The sequence below is a fragment of the Pelmatolapia mariae genome, linkage group LG23, assembly GCF_036321145.2.
Source record: "Pelmatolapia mariae isolate MD_Pm_ZW linkage group LG23, Pm_UMD_F_2, whole genome shotgun sequence".
NCBI classification, from domain to species: domain Eukaryota; kingdom Metazoa; phylum Chordata; class Actinopteri; order Cichliformes; family Cichlidae; genus Pelmatolapia; species Pelmatolapia mariae.
The window spans coordinates 45,333,951-45,354,801 of NC_086246.1; the positions used below are offsets into that span (position 1 = coordinate 45,333,951).

At 42.6% G+C, this 20,851-nt stretch overlaps 1 protein-coding gene across 7 annotated transcripts in view; it reads right to left on the reverse strand.

The window, feature by feature from the left end:
• pip5k1ca (phosphatidylinositol-4-phosphate 5-kinase, type I, gamma a) overlaps positions 1-20,851 on the reverse strand; it is a 55,670-nt gene that overhangs the window by 6,053 nt on the left and 28,766 nt on the right. For 2 of the 7 annotated variants that reach the window (XR_010092077.1, XR_010092076.1), the window contains exons 7-17: positions 17,389-17,688; positions 16,513-16,721; positions 15,322-15,405; positions 15,122-15,170; positions 12,404-12,488; positions 8,026-8,187; positions 7,481-7,622; positions 7,160-7,192; positions 6,799-6,918; positions 3,765-4,035; positions 739-3,590 (exon numbers count right to left, since the gene is read on the reverse strand). Coding sequence is in view for 4 of the 7 variants with exons in the window: in XM_063466121.1 (XP_063322191.1) it covers positions 739-807; positions 3,765-4,035; positions 6,799-6,918; positions 7,160-7,192; positions 7,481-7,622; positions 8,026-8,187; positions 12,404-12,488; positions 15,122-15,170; positions 15,322-15,405; positions 16,513-16,721; positions 17,389-17,688 (1,524 nt within the window). In the remaining 3 variants the exon portion in view is untranslated. The remainder of the gene's footprint in view (positions 1-738; positions 3,591-3,764; positions 4,036-6,798; positions 6,919-7,159; positions 7,193-7,480; positions 7,623-8,025; positions 8,188-12,403; positions 12,489-15,121; positions 15,171-15,321; positions 15,406-16,512; positions 16,722-17,388; positions 17,689-20,851) is intronic. The other 5 variants (XM_063466121.1, XM_063466119.1, XM_063466120.1 and 2 more) reach the window with 3 other exon arrangements.

The following is a 20,851-nucleotide window of genomic DNA, read 5'->3' on the forward strand; positions in this document are numbered from 1 at the left end:
GTAACATTTGGACTAAGTCCTGGGGAGCAAAGCAAGGGATGAGTTGCTAAATCAACCAAGCGGGAAGTATGAGGAGCGAGAAGGAGGAGATGGGAATGGCGAGCGGGGGGGTAGCCAGGATGCCAGGACAGTCAGACACAGACACAGAAAGCATCCTCGTCAAAAGAAAAGCAAGGGAACAAGATGTCTTTTTCCCCTTTTCCAACAAGCAAACATGCCTTTTGTTTTATGTGTTGTTATTCGTTTGAACTCAGTGTTGTTTAGGGTCTCTAAAAAGTCTCGCCATTATCATTCTCAGGGTACCAGCCCTTTAAGATAGGGAAGCCGCTGCAACACGGTAACAGGTAACAGGGATGGAGGTGGATGTCACACACTCACACGCTTGCACATGTATATTTACACACACACAAAGCTCAGCACATTGCAGTAAACACACTAACTACACAGGTGCAAAGAGAAATAAAGCAAGCCGTCAGTGAGTGAGGAAACAAATACTCAAAAGGAGATGAATATAAAAGAAACTGTCAAATAAGAAGCTTCCTGTCACTTTTTTAACCTGCTGAGAACAGGTTTTGTTCTTTAGTTTCAACATCATCACAAAACAACACAATCAGTTGACAAATCACAAGAATCACAACAATCCCAAAAACCTTGTTTCCTCTCAACACTGCAATCAAATATAGCCTAACAACGGGAACAGCTACCGTTACAAGGCTGTCTAACTTATATCTCACTTACTGGCTGACCAGACTGGCATTTCCTCCGTTGTCGGAAAGGAGAGACCACCCAGGTCCTCCCATCAGGAAACTGACAACAGCAGAGGTACATGACAGATGGACAAACAAAGACAGATGAAAAGCTGAAAATAGGGTGGAGGGGGACATGGGGGCGAGGAGGAAAACTCAAAATAAAACACTGAAAAAAAAAAAAAAAAGGAAGCATGCTGGGGTGAAAATGGAAAAGGCACGGATACACTGGATAAGTCGGTGGTCACAGCTAGATTCACGTGTTTGGCTGCCGCCTCTGTTTTCATTTCCCGCTTGCATACAACACCACCATCTCGGCACTTTCATTATGGCTTCTGAAGAAAATCACAATAATGAGAACATGTGAAAGAAGAGAGAGAGCATGGAGGGAGTAAACAAAGGATGTGAGGTGGAAAGGGAATGGCAAAAAACTGAACGTTTGAGCGAGGAGGTGTAACGGGTCAATGGGGTGGACATGAGAGGCAACAGAAATGAGAGTGGGCAAAAGAAGAGAAACAAACACATGATGTGAGTACGGATGTGAATCATAAAAACTAAACTCCCAATCAATCTCTTCTTTTCAGTCTCACAGCTGTGATGTTTTTAATGGGGAAATACACAAGCTTAAATGCTGACAACTCTTCAAAATTCAGACATATACTTAATTTCCATCTCTAAAAAATCTACAATTTAAAACCATTAAATTGTTTCAGCAGCTTGATAGACTATCAAACAGTCTTGGGATGATAAACTGGGTTTTTATGCATCACAATTCGCTCCTCCTTGCAGAAATGATGGAACAAATCTCACAAGCACTGAAATCTAATTCATATTGATTTTCTCTAGTAAAAAACGTTCCCATAATTTGGTGGTGTTAAAATAAGCAAACCAAAATGTGCAGAAAGTCAGATTAAAGAGATATTTTTTATAGGAGTGATGTAAACGGATATTTTCTGCAGTCCCAACAGACCTGAGTGTGATCTTGATCTATCTAAAGCAAAGCCATACCTTCCCTTGATGGATCTTGAAAAGCTCATTCATGCTTTTATCACTTCCAAATTGGACTACTGTAATTCTCTCTACTCGGGCCTCCCATATTCTTCTATTCACCGGCTCCAGTTAGTTCAAAATGCAGCTGCGCGTCTCTTAACTGGCACTAGAAATTATGATCACATCACACCAGTTTTAGCCAACTTGCATTGTATCAATTTACCTCTAAAATTTGAAACAATTTGGCTCCCAGCTATCTATGTGAACTCCTCCATTTGTATATTCTTAATAGAGGACATAGATCTTCCAATCAAATGCTCCTGACGCAACCGAGGTCTCAACTGAAGTCCAGAGGTGATCGGGCCTTTGTTATCTTAGCACCCAGACTCTGGAATAACCTCCCTCCTTATATTTGTTCCTCCGAATCCATCCAGTCTTTTAAATTGCGTCTTAAAACGTATTATTTTGGTCTGGCTTTTGATGCAAACTAGTTTGTTATTTCGTGGCTAGTTATGCTGTTTACCCATATTGTTTCCTGCCCTCCTTTTAGCTGTTTTTTTATTCTGTCTATTGCTCTGACCGACTGTGAAGCACTTTGGTCAACTTTTTTGGAATATTATGTTCTATAGAAATAAATTTTAGACATTAGGCATTTAAACACTGCTCCAGATTGTAGCATGTTAATAATTTCATTTGAAACTTCTGAGAAATAATTTCAGAAACATGAGTCTTGCTCTTCATGTGTGAATGAACTGGAGCAGCACCTGAAGTGTTTAAGATTGGAGCCAGCAGTTTGGGCAATCATGCAGAAATCCAATTTATTCTTCGGTGCGAGGGGAGAGCACAAAAAGACGAAAGGCTAAACTGAGTATTGTGGTACAAATCCAGTCTAAACACACTTGCCCATATTCCTTTTATACTGTAGTTTGTGTTGTTGGCATTTTATCAGCAGCTAATAGAACAACAAGCTCTTTGCCACTCCATGAAGTCCCTTCTGAGCGCTCTGCCTGTGGCATGCTTCTTTGTAGTTACACTTCAGGATGTGTGTGGTGTCACTTTTTGTCACGCAGTGCTACAGACCCCCTGCTGCTGTGCACAGAGAGAGGATCTCCTGCTTTTGAAGCTTGAAATGGGCGTCAGCCACAGCCGGTTAGATGAGAGGGCTGTTAAATTACTGAGGGAGCTCACAGACCAACCTGTTGGTCATTAAAGTTTCTCAAAGCCACATTAGAAGGTGTTTAATTCCTGACAGGCCAAGTGAGAACGTTTCTATCTGTAACTGTGATCAGTAGCTCTGCTCTCCTTCACCCGATGCTCATACATTCATTTATAGCTACGCTTTTGGGTACACTGCTAGCACAATACTATCTGACAGTACTGAGACTGAGAGATGCAAATGGAAAAAAAAAGAAAAAAGCTTTAAATGTTATTTAGAAAAATCCTGTGAGTGTGTGTGTGGCTCAAGGTTGGCTCAAGATCATTTGAGACAGGAGCAACAAAGTGAAGGTATACATCACTCTAACATCACTCAGCAAACACTCCAAACCGAAGCGCACACCTGTGTTTAAAGAAAACATTTTGGGAAATATGCCTCTTGCTAAGAGGTAGATGAGAAGAGTGACTCGACTCTCACATCTAAACGCTAATCTACCTGCCAACAGACTAAGCTGAGCATTAAAAACAGGATAACAGATATCAGTCTTATAACTTGCCTCCAGCAAGAAAGCAAAATGTTTCCCAAAACATTTCAATTAGCTGAAAGCACCACACACTGCAAACAAGAGCTGCGCACACTCCTTTTCCCATACCAGCCTGATCCTCCACTCCTTTCCTGTGGTCCATGTGTTAGCGCATCTGTAGGACAGCATCAAACAACTCAGTCTATTCAGTTAAGATACACCGACCCTGACTAGATATACGTGATGATGTGATGGCTAAAAAAACAAAGCCAAACTGAAAAATAAGAGAAGTGATGAAAGCTGCTGCTTTGTGTTTGTTGCACATGTCCGAGGGTATGTTTGTACTTACAAAGTAGATATCTGTGATTGGCACATCGTCGTCGTCATCAACCGAAGCCTGACTGGTGCACCCTGAACCGGACACCTGGCTGGCCCTGTCTGCTTCCACTGCCACCGCCTCCTTTGGGCTATATGTGGCCTCTTCGGGTGGCCCCGGGGAGGAGGAAGCAGCTAGAGCAGACGAGGATGCGGAGGAGGCAGATTCAGGTGCTGACGAAGAGCCTGAAGGTTCTGCTGCGGCACCGTCTAGAGCCTCTGCGCCGGCTACTTCCTGAACGTCACTGTGGAAAAACAAATTTTGTATTGTTAGAAAATTAATGCAGGCAGAGGGTCTCCAATTGGCAGCATTAAATTAGCTATTAATAGTTCTTTTATATGTATGCAGACAAGCACAACTGGAATACTTTGATTCAAGAAGAGCGTAACTATTGGTCAAAGTGCAGCACGCAGTTTCTTGTTTTTATAAAAATGTTGCATCCTGTCTTACCTGTTCAATTCACCTCACCTCACCTTATGTATTAATGTGTTTTAAGAAGAGCAGAAACAAATCTGCCTTCACATCCACCTACACACAGACCCACAGCCGTTAAGAGCCATTAATTGGGTCACTTGCCATAAGCCACTTTCCAGCAGCAGGGCAGAAGAGTAGGACCAAGCTATTAGAGAAAATTCAACAGCTGTGCGTATATGTGCGGTGGGGGTGTTTGTGGTTTAGATGCTTAAGCTTAAAGATTTGCCAGCTGGCTGTGTGCTGCCACAATCCTTTATTGTTCCTGGCCAGATCATCGACTATTAGGAAGGATTTAGGCACATCCACATTGCTTTCTCAGCTTCTGTGTTTGAGCTTAGCTCCACCAGAGGAAAAGCCCGGCAGCAGGCCAATCAAGCAAAAAAGGAGACTTGGCATCTCCAAGTAAAGAACTGAATGGCTGAACAAACGAGGGGGGCCGGGATGGTTGTTGCCATGCAAAAAGATGCTCCTTTACTCAGTTCGTCTCAGCCCATTTCACCCCACCTCTTTCTTTTTATTATTTATTTATTTTTTTACACAAATCTTTTCACTACACTGTTTTATCTGCCTGCCTTCTTCGCAAATTGCTCCTTATATTTACCTTTTCTTTTCATCTTCTAATTAAAAATCCAATTTCTCCACTTCATGTCGGCCTTCTCACCTCCATCCAACCCATTTCCAAAGCTGCAGGTGTGTTAGAAGCAGCTCAGAGGAGCGTTGAGACGGTTAATCCATTCGCCTATCACTGTCTCGGCTGCTCTCGCCACCCCTTCCTTCCTTCCTCCCCGCCAGCTCTTTCCAGACCCCCAGGCCTTATGTCTAGCCACTGCCTTCTCACCATCAAACCCAATTATTCAGTTGGCTTCCCTCGGCAACCGCACCCCAATCTCCACTGACCTGACTCCAGGAGAACTCCAGCGTGTTTACATCTGTTTAAATCTGTAAAAATGAAAGTTTTTTACTTTTTGTTTTCAAAATCCAGAGACGCATAAAGTGTTGCTCTAACTCTCTTTGTTTCACCTTGAAATTAAAACTAACACGCAATCCAATCTAGTTAATCAGAAACATTTTAAAATATACAAAGTGTGGGATAATCGCAGCTTTATGGGCGGTAGCCTCAGGCGTGAAAGCTTCCCGACCCACTACCCTACTTTTTCTAATTGTTTCCCCCATGTTTGGGGTTTTTTGATTTAGTGTCTGCCCCATGTTCCCATTTAAAAAACAGGAGATAAACACTCCTTATGTACAAATTTATGCATGTGGGCACTCTCTCATAACCTAATTACTATAGCTGCATGCCCCTAAAATCACCTGCAGCATTTATTTCCCCATAACAAGAGAACCCTGACCTCATGAACAAATGGGTTAAGCTGCTTTCAGTGTTTCTCTGTGTTCCATGCTACACACTGTGTGTGTGTGTTTGTGTGTGTGTGAGACAGGTGAGGTGTGTTTACCTAACAGCTGGCTAAGTCCTGCTGAGACACAGGCAGCAGGTTATTTATAGTATGGTGTCAAACTGAGTCATATGCTGTCGATGTATTGCGGTAATAGAGGAGCCTCGTTCTAGCTCTTTCTGTATTTGGGTCACATGTATGATAAGAGCTGCCTCTTTCTTTCACGTCTTTCTGTCGTTTACTGTAAATATACTTAAAGGCCACATTGTTAGATATGCCTTCCTAGGACTGGATTGGACACCCTTTGAATTCAGAATTCCTCTAATTCTTCATGGCATAGATTTAACAAGGTGCTAGAAACACTCCTTATGATTCCCTAACCCTATTGACATGATAGCATCACCATAGCTGCAGATGCACGTTCATGATGCAAATCTCCCGTTCCACCGCATCAAAATATGTTTACTGTGGAGACTATTTGAGTACAGTACATGTTCAAGAAACCGGTTCGAGCTCTCTTTTTTTGCTTGTTTTCTCTTTTTTTATTTTTTTCCTCTCTCAAAAGGTGATCGAGATGATTTTTGTGACACGATGCTTGAAGCAGCCATCAGAGGATGGTCACATTGTGGTCATAAAGAGATAGACATGGTCAGCAAGAATGCAAAAGTAGACTTTGGTATATAAACGATGCTCAGTTAGTACTAAGCACCCCTTATTTTGGACCATTCTCTGCAAACCTTAGAGATGTTTGTGTGGGAAAATCCCAGCAGCAACAACCATGCCATGTTCAGAGTCACGTAAATCACATTTTTGCTCCTTTTCCCTTTAGCACCTCTGTGGTGTAAAACGTGCCACCAAAAGTTCCTCCTGGTATCTATCGAAAAATCTTAAACATGTTTTGCAGCTGGCTGACCAACAATGTAAAAGTCGATGTTGGCACAGGTTTAAGATATTTAATTAAACTCAGTGTTATGTGAATACACTGGTTACACATGTGTTTCTGATGTTTTGTTCTTGTAAATCAACTGACAAGAAGTGCATTCATCTCCCCAACATCAGATTTTAAGTCTAAGTTTGAGGATGACTTGAGACCTTACCCAAGTGTTTACACAGTGTTTATCCTTGTGTTGTTGGAGTACCTGATTTCAGGTGAGGGCTGAGGAACAGAGATGGTGGGCTCACTGTCGTGTCTCTTCAGCTCCACCTCCACTGTGATGGTCTGCTGATCCTCCTCACGCACACGCAGCTCCTCCTGGGTCCTGAAAACACAAGCAGCCTCATATAAAAAGAAAAACACGCACAGGAAATGAAACGCCAAAACACACACGAGGAGGAAAAACGGGTCCAGTCATAAACACACTGACATTAGATTTTCTCTGCCACCCACCCACCACTCCCAGGAGTGTTTAATGCTATGAAAACATAGAACTAGTGAGTGTTTGTGGAACAAGCTGAGCTGATCCTGCCTAATACATTTTGTGACTCTGGATTCAGACTCACCTCCCATCATGGCTAAGTGACTGGGTGTGCCTCCTGAAGACAGAGGAAACACAGTCAGTAAGAGCAACATGCAGTAAGGCTCAACCTGGTGAATTCTGACAACATAACTTTAAGTTTAAGAAATAAGAGTTTGGAAATAAAACCAGTTATATTTCAGACTAAAGCATAACAAAGACATTAATTACAGTGTTAACTGTCCCATATATGAACTTTAATATTTATAAGCTCATGTATAATTAAAAGCGCAGTGAACAGATGGATTCCCTGTGACCATCTAATATATAAATGTTTTAAAAGATGTGTGTGTGTGTGTGTTAGTACCTGTAGCGGGGGTGTTCGGCCGTGTCAGAAGGAGATCTCTCAGGAATGGACAAAGAGGTGGTGGAGGAGAGCGTGGTGGCAATTGATGCTGTTGTGGCCTCCTCGAATGATGGAGGAGTACATGGAAGAAGATCTGGTCTCCCTGGTGGACAGACACAGGTACAGTCATTACAGTTTATCTTGGAGAGAGCTGGTACCTGTCAGCAATCTTTTTTTTTTTGGCATTTTCCTCCTTGGACGCCTCCTGGGCGAGGTGTTCTGAGGATGTTCTACAGTGAGGAGGCCCCAGGGCAAAGACAGGACACGCTGGAGAGATTATATCTGTCAGCTAGCCTGGGAATACCTCAGTGTTCCCCCGGATGAGTCGAAGGTTTTTTTCGGGGAGAGTGAAGTTTGGGTTTCTATGTTAGGCTACTGCCCCCGCAACCCAGCCACATATACATGGTAGAAAAAGGATGGATGGATGGAATATGCTGTTGTAAAACTATATACCATGTTCCATCTTTGTTAATTTTATCATAACACACAGCATGCAGTGTATTTACCCTCGTCCTCCAGAGTTGGGAAGCTGCGAGCTCCTCTCAGGTCGTAGATATTCTCGTCTCTCTCAGAGGGCAGCTGGCTGGCTGACCAAGCTGCACCAGGACCACCACACTTGGGCACCGTCAAGGACACACGACCCTTCTTTGACGGAGAGGACTTCAAAGCTGAGGAATAATTTACAATAAGGCTTTTATTTACAGTAATAAACCTGTGTGTTGTGTTGAGGGTTAATAGTTTGGGGTATTTAGCTTACAGTATAAACACACACACACACACACACACATATATATATATATATATACACATACACATATATATATATATATATATATATATATATATATATATATATATATATATATATATATATACATATACATATATATATATATATATATATAGATCAACAGGACCCTAAGAGCCTTCATCAGGAACTCAATGGGGATGTGGCGTACAACACTAGAGGCCAACTCCAAGCCCATAGCACAAGTCACCATCAAGTGCGGGATCTACCAAGGAGATGCTCTGTCCCCACTGCTGTTCTGCATAGGCCTGAACCCCCTCAGTGAGATCATTAACAAGACTGGCTACGGATACCGACTACGGAACGGAGTGGTTGTCAGCCACCTCCTGTACATGGATGACATCAAGCTGTATGCCAAGAGTGAACGAGACATCGATTCACTGATACACACTACCAGGCTATACAGCAATGACATTGGAATGTCATTCGGACTGGAGAAGTGTAGTCGGATGGTAACAAAGAGAGGGAAGGTAGTCAGAACTGAGGGGATTGAACTACCAGAAGGCAACATTGCAGACATAAAGGGACAGTTACAAGTACCTGGGAATCCCGCAAGCGAATGGGAACCATGAAGAGGCCGCTAGGAAAGCTGCAACCACCAAGTACCTGCAGAGGGTCAGGCAAGTCCTGAGGAGTCAGCTGAACGGTAAGAACAAGATCCGGGCCATCAACACCTACGCCCTGCCCGTGATCAGGTACCCTGCTGGGGTAATAGGCTGGCCAAAGGAGGAGATAGAAGCCACTGACATAAAGACAAGAAAGCTCCTGACCATGCATGGAGGGTTTCACCCCAAGTCCAGCACCCTGAGGCTGTACGCTAAGCGGAAGGAAGGGGGCCGGGGACTGGTGAGTGTCAGCACCACAGTCCAGGATGAGACAAGAAACATCCACGAATACATCACGAAGATGGCCCCAACTGACAGTGTGCTCAGTGAATACCTCAGGCAGCAGAAACCCAAGAAAGAGGAGGAAGGCGAGGAACCATCATGGAAGGACAGGCCCCTGCACGGTATGTACCACCGGCAGATAGAGGAGGTGGCTGATATCCAGAAATCCTACCAGTGGCTGGACGAAGCTGGACTGAAAGACAGCACAGAGGCACTAATCATGGCAGCACAAGAACAAGCTCTGAGTACAAGATCCATAGAGGCTGGGGTCTATCACACCAGGCAAGACCCCAGGTGCAGGCTGTGTAAAGATGCCCCAGAGACAATCCAGCACATAACAGCAGGGTGCAAGATGCTAGCAGGCAAGGCATACATGGAACGCCATAACCAAGTGGCCGGCATAGTGTACAGGAACATCTGTGCCGAGTATAACCTGGAAGTCCCGAGGTCAAAATGGGAGATGCCCCCAAGGGTGATGGAGAATGACCGAGCTAAGATCCTGTGGGACTTCCAGATGCAGACGGACAAAATGGTGGTGGCTAACCAACCGGACATAGTGGTGGTAGACAAACAGGAGAAGACGGCCGTAGTGATCGATGTAGCGGTTCCGAATGACAGCAATGTCAGGAAGAAGGAACACGAGAAGCTGGAGAAATACCAAGGGCTCAGAGAAGAGCTCGAGAGGATGTGGAGGGTGAAGGTAACGGTGGTCCCCGTGGTAATCGGAGCACTAGGTGCAGTGACTCCCAAGCTAGGCGAGTGGCTCCAGCAGATCCCGGGAACAACATCGGAGATCTCTGTCCAGAAAAGCGCAGTCCTGGGAACAGCTAAGATACTGCGCAGGACCCTCAAGCTCCCAGGCCTCTGGTGGAGGACCCGAGCTTGAAGGATAAACCGCCTGCAGGGGCGAGATGGGTGTTTTTTATATATGAATAAAAGTCTGAAATGAATTTTTTAGGTTAAGAATTTGTTTGGTTTTAGCGGAAACAGGAAATTGGGGTTTCAAGTAGAGCTGGGCGATATAAGATTTTTTCATATCACGATATGTTTTTTTCATTTCAGGCGATAACGATATATATCACGATATAAGCCAAATAACTATATTTGTAAGATTTAAATGTGCCGTTGCTCACAAGTAAAATGTGAAATAATCAGCAGCTTGTCTTGATTTTACTATTTATTTCCCATAATAAGTTCAACAGGGTAGATGTACTTAAGGAACATGAGACTTTTTCAGATAAATAAAGGCAAATATTGCAAAGTACACAAAAGGCAGCCGCTAAAGCGTTTAAGTTTCAAAATAGAACAAACAAAACAGACTACTAAATTGTCAATTCCACTTAGAAACAAAATATTAATTCTAAAAATAAATCTTAGTTTGTTTTACAGAAGAACAGACAAAATTGACTAACTTTTGTCAATATCAAATAAACTGAGAACTAAAAGGAAATTTTCAATCTCTCCTTGTTGTATAGCTTTCTGAACTTTCTGAATCCTTTATCATCCGCAACTGAAAATAGTTGTGGATGATTACTATACCTTTCTAATGTGACGTTGTTGTCCCTGGCTCTCTTTCTCTCTCTCTCCCTCCCGCTCTGTTCCTGTGCTACTGCGAGTGTAACTACCGCCCCTCCCCCCCTCTTCCCAGCGCAAAACGCAAGGCTCGTGTGCGGAGTGAAGCGGAAAAAAAGTGCGAGAGAGAGAGAGAGAGGGTGAGAGAAAGAAAGAAAAGAAAACCCCACGGGTCGCGATAAGGAGCCGGCTCGCGTCGTTCACGTCAAAGATCCGGCTCTAAGAGCCATTTCGTTCGCGACCGACACATCACTACGAAATACTACTGCTACTAATAATAATAATAATAATGTGCGGCTTGGCACTTGTGCTGTACGTAACAAGTCACGTGACGTGACGCTGCGGCTGTGATTGGTTCGGCTCTGCGCTACTTAATTTGGATTGGCTGTTCTTCTTTTCTTTTTTTTAAGAGAGCAAGAGAGAGATGAGGTCTATCGCAATAGTTAAATTTTTCTATCGAGAAAAAGTTATTTCGCAATACATATCGTTATCGTTTTATCGCCCAGCTCTAGTTTCAAGTAAACATCGTGACTACATACACCATTTCTGATCATATATAAATGAATGTAAACTGTTAAAAAATATGGAACACTCTGAAAACACATCATATTTCAGCGGGGTAAAGATTCTTGTTGGATATCTATACTGATAGGTACTGGGTAATGTTGCCACCAAATGATGTGACATTCTATGATGGCAATGAAAATGATCAACCTACATAGGGCTGAATTCAAAGACATCTCAAAAATCAAAGTGACAAAAATGACGCAGTCCATTTTGGTGAAATTTCATAGCAGCAACTCAGAATGGTACTCAGTAGTTTCCATGGACCTCAAGTGCTTGTATGCATGCCTGACAGTGTTAAGAGTACGGTCCTAATGAGGTGACGGATGGTGTCCACGGAGATCTCCTCGGATCTCATGGATCACGGATCTCCCTCCATGGACATGCCTCCCCAGACCATCACTGACCCACCACCAAACAGGTCATCCATCCCGAACAGGCAGTTTAACATTCTCCACGGCTTCTGCAGACCCTTTCACGTCTGTCACATGTGCTCAGGGTGAACCTGCTCTCATCTGTGAAAAGCACAGGATGCCAGGGGTGGACCTGCCAATTTTGGTATTCAAAGGAAAATGCCAATCAGGCTGCACATTGCCGGGCAGTGAGCACAGGGCTCTCAGGCCCAAGAGTCAGAAACAGTCAGAAAAGACTAGGGGGGCATAAAATGTCAGGGGCGTCCACCTGTAAAACCATTCCTGTTTTGGGGGTCGTCTCATTGTTACCCCTCCAGTGCACCTGTTTTTCATTTTATTAACACCAAAGAAGCTAGAACTGATTAACAACCTCCTCTGCTTAAATATAACCTTAGCTAACCAAGGCTAAAAATCTCATACACATACCCCTGTGTACTCTTTACAAAATGCTTAAAAGCAGTGAATGTGCAAATAGAGATCCAACAGATGTATTTTCCTAAAATGACATGACCTAAAAAATCTTTCAGCTGCTGTTTCTGATTTTCCTATCAAGACTTGACATTAAAAGCGACAAAACCCTGATGTGTGGACCTCTCCTTCTCTCTACCTATGGCAAATTCTTGATGTAAATGAAACTCACAGGAGCTCTTCTTGAAAACTGTGGCGCTCATGAACTTCAGGAATCTGTCGGCATAGAATCCTGGCCGGTGGACCGATACAGTGTCCTGAGGGAGAGACAGAGAGATTAATGAGACAAATGGTGCATGAATAAAATGATCAAACTGGTGCTCGCAGTAGATTAAAACTGTCTGTGAGTTCTTTGGTGACCCATTTCAGTAATTCCTCTCTCTGGGCCAAACCACACGAGTGAACGACACCTGCTACAGACACGCAGAAACACAGTCAGACGAGGCTACAGACGCAACTCTTCATTATTTATGTTTCAGCAGACGGAGATAAGACAACACCAGCAGACTGACAGATGACACTTGGTGTTTGGTTTGAGACAGAGGACAGTAGGGGTGGCGGAAAACAATGAAGAGAGAGAATCTCAGTTATTAGCTTTTTTTTGTTTCAGCATCACTGTTGCTCAATATGTAATGTCTTTGAATGCACTGAGCAGCTGCGTGTGGCTCGGAGGTCGTGCTGAGGATCCATTGTCGTCAGCAACAGTGACGAACAGGACGCTGTTTGCTCTCCCACACGTCTCGCTTGTGAGGGTGTTTCGGAGTGGGAGCTTGGAGTAAAGAAAGGAGGCGGGGAGATTGATGGGACTGATTTTCTGTTTTGTGCTGTAAATCTTTCTGAGTTTAAGTCAGCAAGTGATGCACTGTATCAGATTCCCTGTAAAATCAGACTTGGCAGAACAAAATATAAAATACTGTGTGTAGGCAGCTGCTGATCTTAATGGCTCTGTTTATGGAAATAACGCTACTTAAATGAATGTGGTTGCAATTTGCTAACAATAAAGTGTTTCTACGGCATTACAGTTTTAAGGCCCACATATTTTTCAGAATGAGCAACAGACAGTGTTTTCCTCAGAGTTACATTGTTTTAGTAGTGGTAGTGGAGGAGAGATATACCTGTGGTTTTATAAATAAATTAATAAATAACACTACATACAATAAACAACAGATTAATGTTGAAATTATGGAGCTACTGAACTTTTAAAATATGAGTGGACTGAAGATGTAACTCCATGGTGTCGTTCTTGGGATGTGTGCTAAAGGCTAAGATATACTCGGATGGCCTGCACAAGTGAACTCTACAGTATATGTGGGATAATCTATCATGAGCACAGGACAAAGGACAAAACTACAAGTCAGCTACACAGTACAGGAGCTTCTCAGCTGTGGAAACACATGCCATGAAGCTCCCTGTGGACATTTTTTGTGCTGATGTTAATGCCAGAGGAGGCTTGAAGCTCTGTATTGACTCAATGTTATCGAATCAGCAGAATGTTTGAGACTTCTATGCACAAAAGAGCTTTTGTCCATTTAGCACCCTTGACTTGGAATGAACTGCAGAACTGGAAAATAACTTAATTAATTTAATTTCATTTAGTGCTTTTAAAGCAAAACTAAGAGTCCTTGAGGCCAAGTCCATAACATGCAACAGTTTCAATTAGATTGCTTGTCATTTTAACTGAATTTTATTTAATTCTATCTTTATTTTATTTAATTTTTCATTTATTTTTTCATGTGTTGTTGCTGCCTGTGTTTAATTGAGTAACTGTGAGAGACTTGCTGCTGCCTATCTTGGCCAGGGCTCCCTTGAAAAAGGTTTTTAATCTCAATAGGATCTTCCTGGTTAAATAAAGGTTAAATAAAAAAAAAAACTTCACCACTCTGTGACACTGCCCTCTAACTTTATAGGGTCCGCCACACTGTTACTACTTTGCGGTGGTTCCTAAATGCTTCCAGTTTGCAATAATACTACTTAAAGTATGCTGCGGAATATTCAGGATGGAAGAAACTTCACTGACTGACTTGTTGAAGCGGTGGCATCCAAATTACAATACAACGCTTCATTGCGTCACAAATGGCTGATTGATTGATTTTATACACCTGTTGCAAACAGACTGAAAACACCTGAATTCAAAGATGAAGAGACTGTGAGGCCCATTAACTGTTGATATACAGAGATATACTGTTATTATATACACTAGCATAAGGATTTGTTGATAGTACATCAAAAAATATAATTTAAAAAAATTAAAATGAGTTCAACATGTACTCGGGTGGTACAGTGTGAGATTTAAAAAAAGCAATTCTTTCTATGTATTCAAAATAAATAGCAACTGACTTATTTTGAATAAAGCTTTAATAAGCTTTATTCAAAATAATCGATCGTGGCTCAAGAGTTGGGAGTTCGCCTTGTAATCGGAAGGTTGCCGGTTCGAGCCCCAGCTTGGACAGTTTCGGTCGTTGTGTCCTTGGGCAAGACACTTCACCCGTTGCCTACTGGTGGTAGTCAGAGGGCCCGGTGGCGCCAGTGTCCGGCAGCCTCGCCTCTGTCAGTGCGCCCCAGGGTGGCTGTGGCTACAATGTAGCTTACCATCACCAGTGTGTGAATGTGTGTGTGAATGGGTGGATGACTGGATATGTAAAGCGCTTTGGTGTCCTTAGGACTATTAAAGCGCTATATAAATACAGGCCATTTACCATTTTAAGCAAAACTGGATAAAAGGAAAGATGGATGGAAAGTCTGGGATAGGTGTGGATTTACAGGTTTAGCCAAGTGGATGGAGAAATAATGAGACAGGCAGGTAAGCTGACAGAGAACTGACATTTTGCGCCAATAAAACCTCTTACAATGTCGAAGCTCAGGAAAGAAACCCAAAAGCTATAAAACTCACCCCATCATGAACCAAAGCCTTCCACGTGTGTTCCAGTTTCTTGATTAACCTGCAAAAACAAAGTTGGCATGGCAAACATGAATAAACCTAATAAACTTAAAGGTGTTTTAGTACAAAACACTGTGGCAGTAGTGTACAGCATGTACACATTATTTATGTCAGCATCATACAGACGTTTGGCTGATTTCTAAGATGATCACCTGTAAGACTGCAAGATGTCGATGAGTCCGATGAAGAGAAGAAGCCTTTCTCCTTTTCCGTTAACGGCGGGGATACCGCCCATCCTAAAAGGAGAAGAGAAGTAAAGCTAAAATGAAATGTGGCAGGTTTGAGTGCCATTAATCTCCAGCCATCAGCTTCTCCACAGAGTTTATTTGATTTATTTTTCTCTTTCTTATCATCATTAGTCAGCTTTAGGATGTGTTCTTTGTGAATAAAAAAATATTTAATATCAAACTACAACACTTATTCAAATTAAATGTATCTAGATTTAAAGCCGTACGACTCTTGGTTGGGTTTAACTGAACAGAAATGTGAACCCCAGCTGTGGAGAGGATGACAGCATCGGGTCTGGTTCATCTTTGCAGTCTTCTGCTATTCCTACAGCTCATTCAGGTAACTGCAGGCATCCAGGCATTCACCTTTGACTAAATAATCCCATAAGTGCTTCTCTGCAATGTGAATACACTCATACCCTGTACCTTCAGTGCCTTTTAAACTTGTGACAGAGAATCTGATTTAATGAGATTTAATGAGTCAGATGATGTTTCTACCAGAAATTTGGCTTATAAGAATTTATCTATAAAGGCAGGAAATGTTGGTTTCTTTCTACTTAAATCTAAGACTATAGAGTATTAGGCTACTTTAATGAATACTCAGATTTGTTAAGGCTAACTGCATCTTAGCAAGTCAGCAGGGTTTTAGTCTCTGCTGAACCTTTAATCTACATTGAACTCAACATTTGGACTTCTGACACAAAACCGCTGATTGCTTTACGGGCAAGATCTGAAGTTTGCATTTTCTTCAATTTCTTTTGAATTTCTCTGAAGTTGTGTATATTAAGCTCTAAGAGGCAGCACCAAAAAATGCAATTATCTTTTCAGGCTGAAAGCAGTTGAAATTGAAGCACTGAAATGGTTTAAATTAAATTTGAAGGAACTAAAGTGTCGCATCAAGTGTGAGCATTAAAAGGGGACAAAGAGCTGAAGAGAGAGAAGAAGCGTAACTACTAAAAGCAGAATAACTTTAGGAGGGAGAGTAAGAGATAAAGGTAAATGAATAAGTTCTAACATTGTTATTTATCCTTCAGGTTGTTAGCTCGTATAAATGCGGGAAGTCGGAGACATGCACTCCCAAAAGCCTCTGCTGTTCTCCTCTCTGGCCAAACTCACGTGTCGTCTGTGTCAATAGACCCTCCGCAGGCAGCTCCCCCCTGGATGGACTCCATGGCTGTGGAGTAAAGAGCCTTCTGCTGGGCCACGGGCCTTTTCTCATCGCTGTCACCCTGGGAGCCCTCCATCTGCCTCTCCCTCTCCGCTTGGTCGATGTTGTGGACCCCAAGCAGCAGGCTGTAGTCCATGATCTTAAAGCTTTCCAGCACCTGAGCACAGGACAGGCAAAGATAGTTGTCAGTGTGCAGTGCCTATGAGACACGCAGCTTCTAAATCCTGACTGAAAGCTTTTATTTTTTATTATTTTAACATGTCCCCAAGAGGGATATAAAACCAATAACCGTGGAGATGTTAATGCTATACACAAGACAGAGTGGTGCATGGGCATGCCCACACTGATAAACAATGTATTTGACTGCCAGTGAGTGCACACACACTGCTTTCCGAGTACTGTAAATGGAAACAGGAGACAGTGATTTACAAGAGAAAAAGCCAGCCAGCTACCAGACCAGACACCTCGTTAAACCTTGTACTCGTAACACAGCTCTAATTTATAGAAAGGGGTCCTGGGAATGCCAAACATCATAACCTCAAGAAAAGTTTTTCTTCCGTTCCAGCTCCCCTGTCTACTCTCATCCATCCTCTTTTATTGATCAGGGCACCATGAGTATCATGGGCTTCCCCACTCTTCCTTTTAAAGACTTTTTATATGCTTCTTCATCTACCATTACTCTTTATGAGCCATTTAACGGATCCTGCATCACAACAAGCAAACCAACTTCACCATCTCCTCCCCTCCTGTCTGTCTCAACAGAAAACATAAGTAAAAAAGCTAAAACTAGTATTTGCATTTAGCTGTATATTCATATTCCTCACCAGGCAGTCTCTCTGCAGGGTCTTGGTCAGGGCATTGTAAGTGTCCTGGTCCATCATCAGGCCATCCTGCAAGTCTTGCATGAAGTCCAGGTCTTTGAAGGTGGGCCTGGCCTTCTCCCTCTCCTTCTTGGACGCTCGCCTCTTGTAGGTGGATCCCTTCAGGTCGTACTTGAGGTGCATGCGCACCACGCGGGGGAGGACATTGTTCATAACAACCACACGGATGTTCTTGCCACCTGACTGGACACAGTAGAGGCCGAAAAACTTGGGCAGCAAAGTGCGAGGGTTCTGATTCAAGTTCTGGAGATGAGAAGAAAAGAGAGGGAGGAAATGAGAAATGAACACCATTAGGAGACGCTGTGAGGGATTGAGCCGAAATACAATATGTGTGAGGTAAAGTTAGCTCACATGAAAAAAAACATATCTTTTAGAAGTTGTATGACCTCAGGCAGTGTTTCTGACACTTGAACAGAAATTGTTGCTTTTGATTAATGATATCCATTTCGGTTTAAATAAAAGCTTCAAAACAGCACAAAAAGGAACGCCACTGAACACAAAGAGGCATTTTTCTCCTCATGGGAACGTGAGGGAATGAAACATACACGAGCAATAGGATAGCTGATACATGTTACGCAAACAGTTAACTGACAAACAACACATGATTCTCAGTGTACACACACTTTGGCTACGGTTACACATTCACCACCTGATCGCACCAGGATCCATTACATAACAGAGAGAGCCAACAGAAATGAAGGTTTTTCTCACAGTACCATGTCATGTATATCAAAGTGGTTACTGGGGATTGTATTTCTGTAGCCACAGGAGAAGAAAATCATACTTAAAAAGCACGACTCGGGAAAGAGTCTTATCAAAGCGGAATTTAAGCTTTTAAATTTACTGTAAGAACAAAAACCTTTGATACTCCACCAGAGCTACCTGTGCACACAGTCAGAATGAAAGTATGACTGACAGGTTTTTGACCATTCTCTGTGCAATGATGTGCATTTTTATGTTGTGATTTTGTTTACATGTTTTACTTGATTTACTTATTAAAAATAAAGCAAATAATTAATGGTTACAGTTCTACAAAAGACTCTAAAAACTAATATTCAGTTTGGGATTCATGCCTCAACAGCAGTTATAAGATGAGATGCAATCATGAAATGTTGTAGGTTTGTAGATAAAAATTAAAATATGTAATATTTCATCCTAGTTCTGCTATAGGTTTCTTCCTTTTACAAGGGAGTTTTTCCTTCCCACTGTTGTCAAGCACTTGCTCATAGTGGGTCATCTGATTGCTGGGGTTTTCTCTGTATTATTTTAATGTCTTTACCTTACAATATAAACCGGCTTGAGGTGACTGTTGCTGTGATTTTGCACTATATAAATAAAACTGAATTGAGCTGAATGTATTGCATCAAACTGACTTGACTCTCATCTCAAAGAACATATGTCATAGCGAGAGCTGGGTCTCTGGCTAGGACTTAAAGACCAAACAGGAGTTTTCAGCGTAAAGGTCGTGGGTGTGCACACCCAGGTGGTTTCTTGCTGCTTTTTTTCTTTTTTCCAATATTTACAAGGTTATTCACTGTGAATTTGTAATGTGCTGAGGCACCTGAGGGAGAATATTCAGCATAAACAACCTGAGTTGCGATGTATGCCAATAAATAACACACTTAAAAGTCTGGAGCTGAAGCCACTCCAACTCAGTTTTGGTTTACTAATCAACCTGATTGCCAGATTTGGCTTCCTGCTATTCTTCCATTTCCCAGAAATGGAAGTCAAGTTGAAGAATCACTATTTTGATACATTGGAGGAGATCCAGCGGGCACTGCAGATGCTCACGTGCAAGTGATGAGAAGGGGACTTACACAGAGCGATCTAAAAATAACAGCTGTGGAAGGAGAGCAGCGATGCCTGAGGAGTCCGGCTACAAGGGGTAATCGGCTGAATTCATATCTGACTGTTTTTTACATTTTTTGTGCAAAGTCACAGTCAAACTATTATCACTGAACAGAAATGAAAAGACACAAAGCACTTTAGATCATTTTTGGCTAAGCCAAATGCAATAACAAGATGAAGGCACACAAGGACGTTTTAAAAAGTTCTTTAGCAAGTACTTTCCTCTGTATCACAGGTTATGCCAAATATTTCAAGAATCAATGTAAACAAATTAGTTTAGTTTGGCTGGTTCCTCAGTTATAAACCTGCTTTGACCTTGGGACTTGGGCCAGCTCAGTCCCATTAGAAAGATGAGAGAAGTGCGAGAAACAGACTGCTGCTCCATATAGTGGTAACACACAGCAATCAGGGGTAAAAATGACTGCAAGAGGAGAGAGAAAGAGGAACAGACTCCAGAGAGATGAAGGATGACTAGAAAAATGTGGCTGAAAAGACTAGGTACTTGGTGAATGACCTTCAGATGAGAAAAGCTTCTACAAAGAGCAGCAAAGAGAGAAAGAGCATCCTCAGCCCTCAGCCACACACAACCCTTCTGTCAGCGTTACAAGGGCTGAGCGGTGACGAGCCAACAACACGGACACGTGAGGCACGGGAGCAGAGGAGAGGGATGGAGAAGAAAAACGAGAGGAAGGATTTAAACACAAAGACAGAGCGAGAGGGGGAAATCAAGAAAAATAAATCATGCTGAGAGAGCCACAGCAGCAGGAGGCTCTCTTTGGAGAGTGACAAGACATTAAAACACGAAAGACAAGCCATATAATAGAAGGGTGAATAAACAGAGGGGAGAGAAGTGGCAGCACGAAGTCAGTTACATCACTGTGGTCTGCATGCTGCCCAGAGCCAGAGTCTTCAGCCAGCCCACAACCATGAGCCAGTCAGCTGTTGAAGACGTGGAGCTCCATCAATGACTGCTTGTACGCTGTCTGTTATGTGTTTGCCTAAAATACAGATAAGTCTACAATACTCAAACTACTTCTCAATGTCCAAACATACATTTTTTTCCTGTGTCGTGTTTCTGAGAGTCTTTAAAACCTCGCTCCCCTTTCTCTTGCCTCGGGCTACAGCCCGAATCTCTCCGCTTTTATTAAACCACTCGCTTAAGACCAATTACACCTGTGAAAATGTTTCAGAGCACGACCAAAACGATGGAAAAGGTCACAGTAAATGCGCTGAGACTTCAACTTCCTTAAATGATTAAACAAATTCCTGCAGTGTACTTTGCCCGCAGCTGTCGGTGCATTAATAAACACAAGGGCGAGGGCTATGAACCTGTGAGGCTGGATTAGCAGCATGGACATACATGGAGCTGTTGCTGGTTGACTTCTTTCAGAAAGAGGCTGTGAAGTTTTGGAGGGGGTGGGAGTGGGCTACTGTTGGTGGAAGTCATGCTCTGTTAGGCTTAAGTACAGTACATCCGGCTACTGAAAAACACCGGCCAGTCTCTTATGAAATCCTATGGCCTGAGGTTTCAGTCACAGAAGATAAAAGCTGTTAAGTC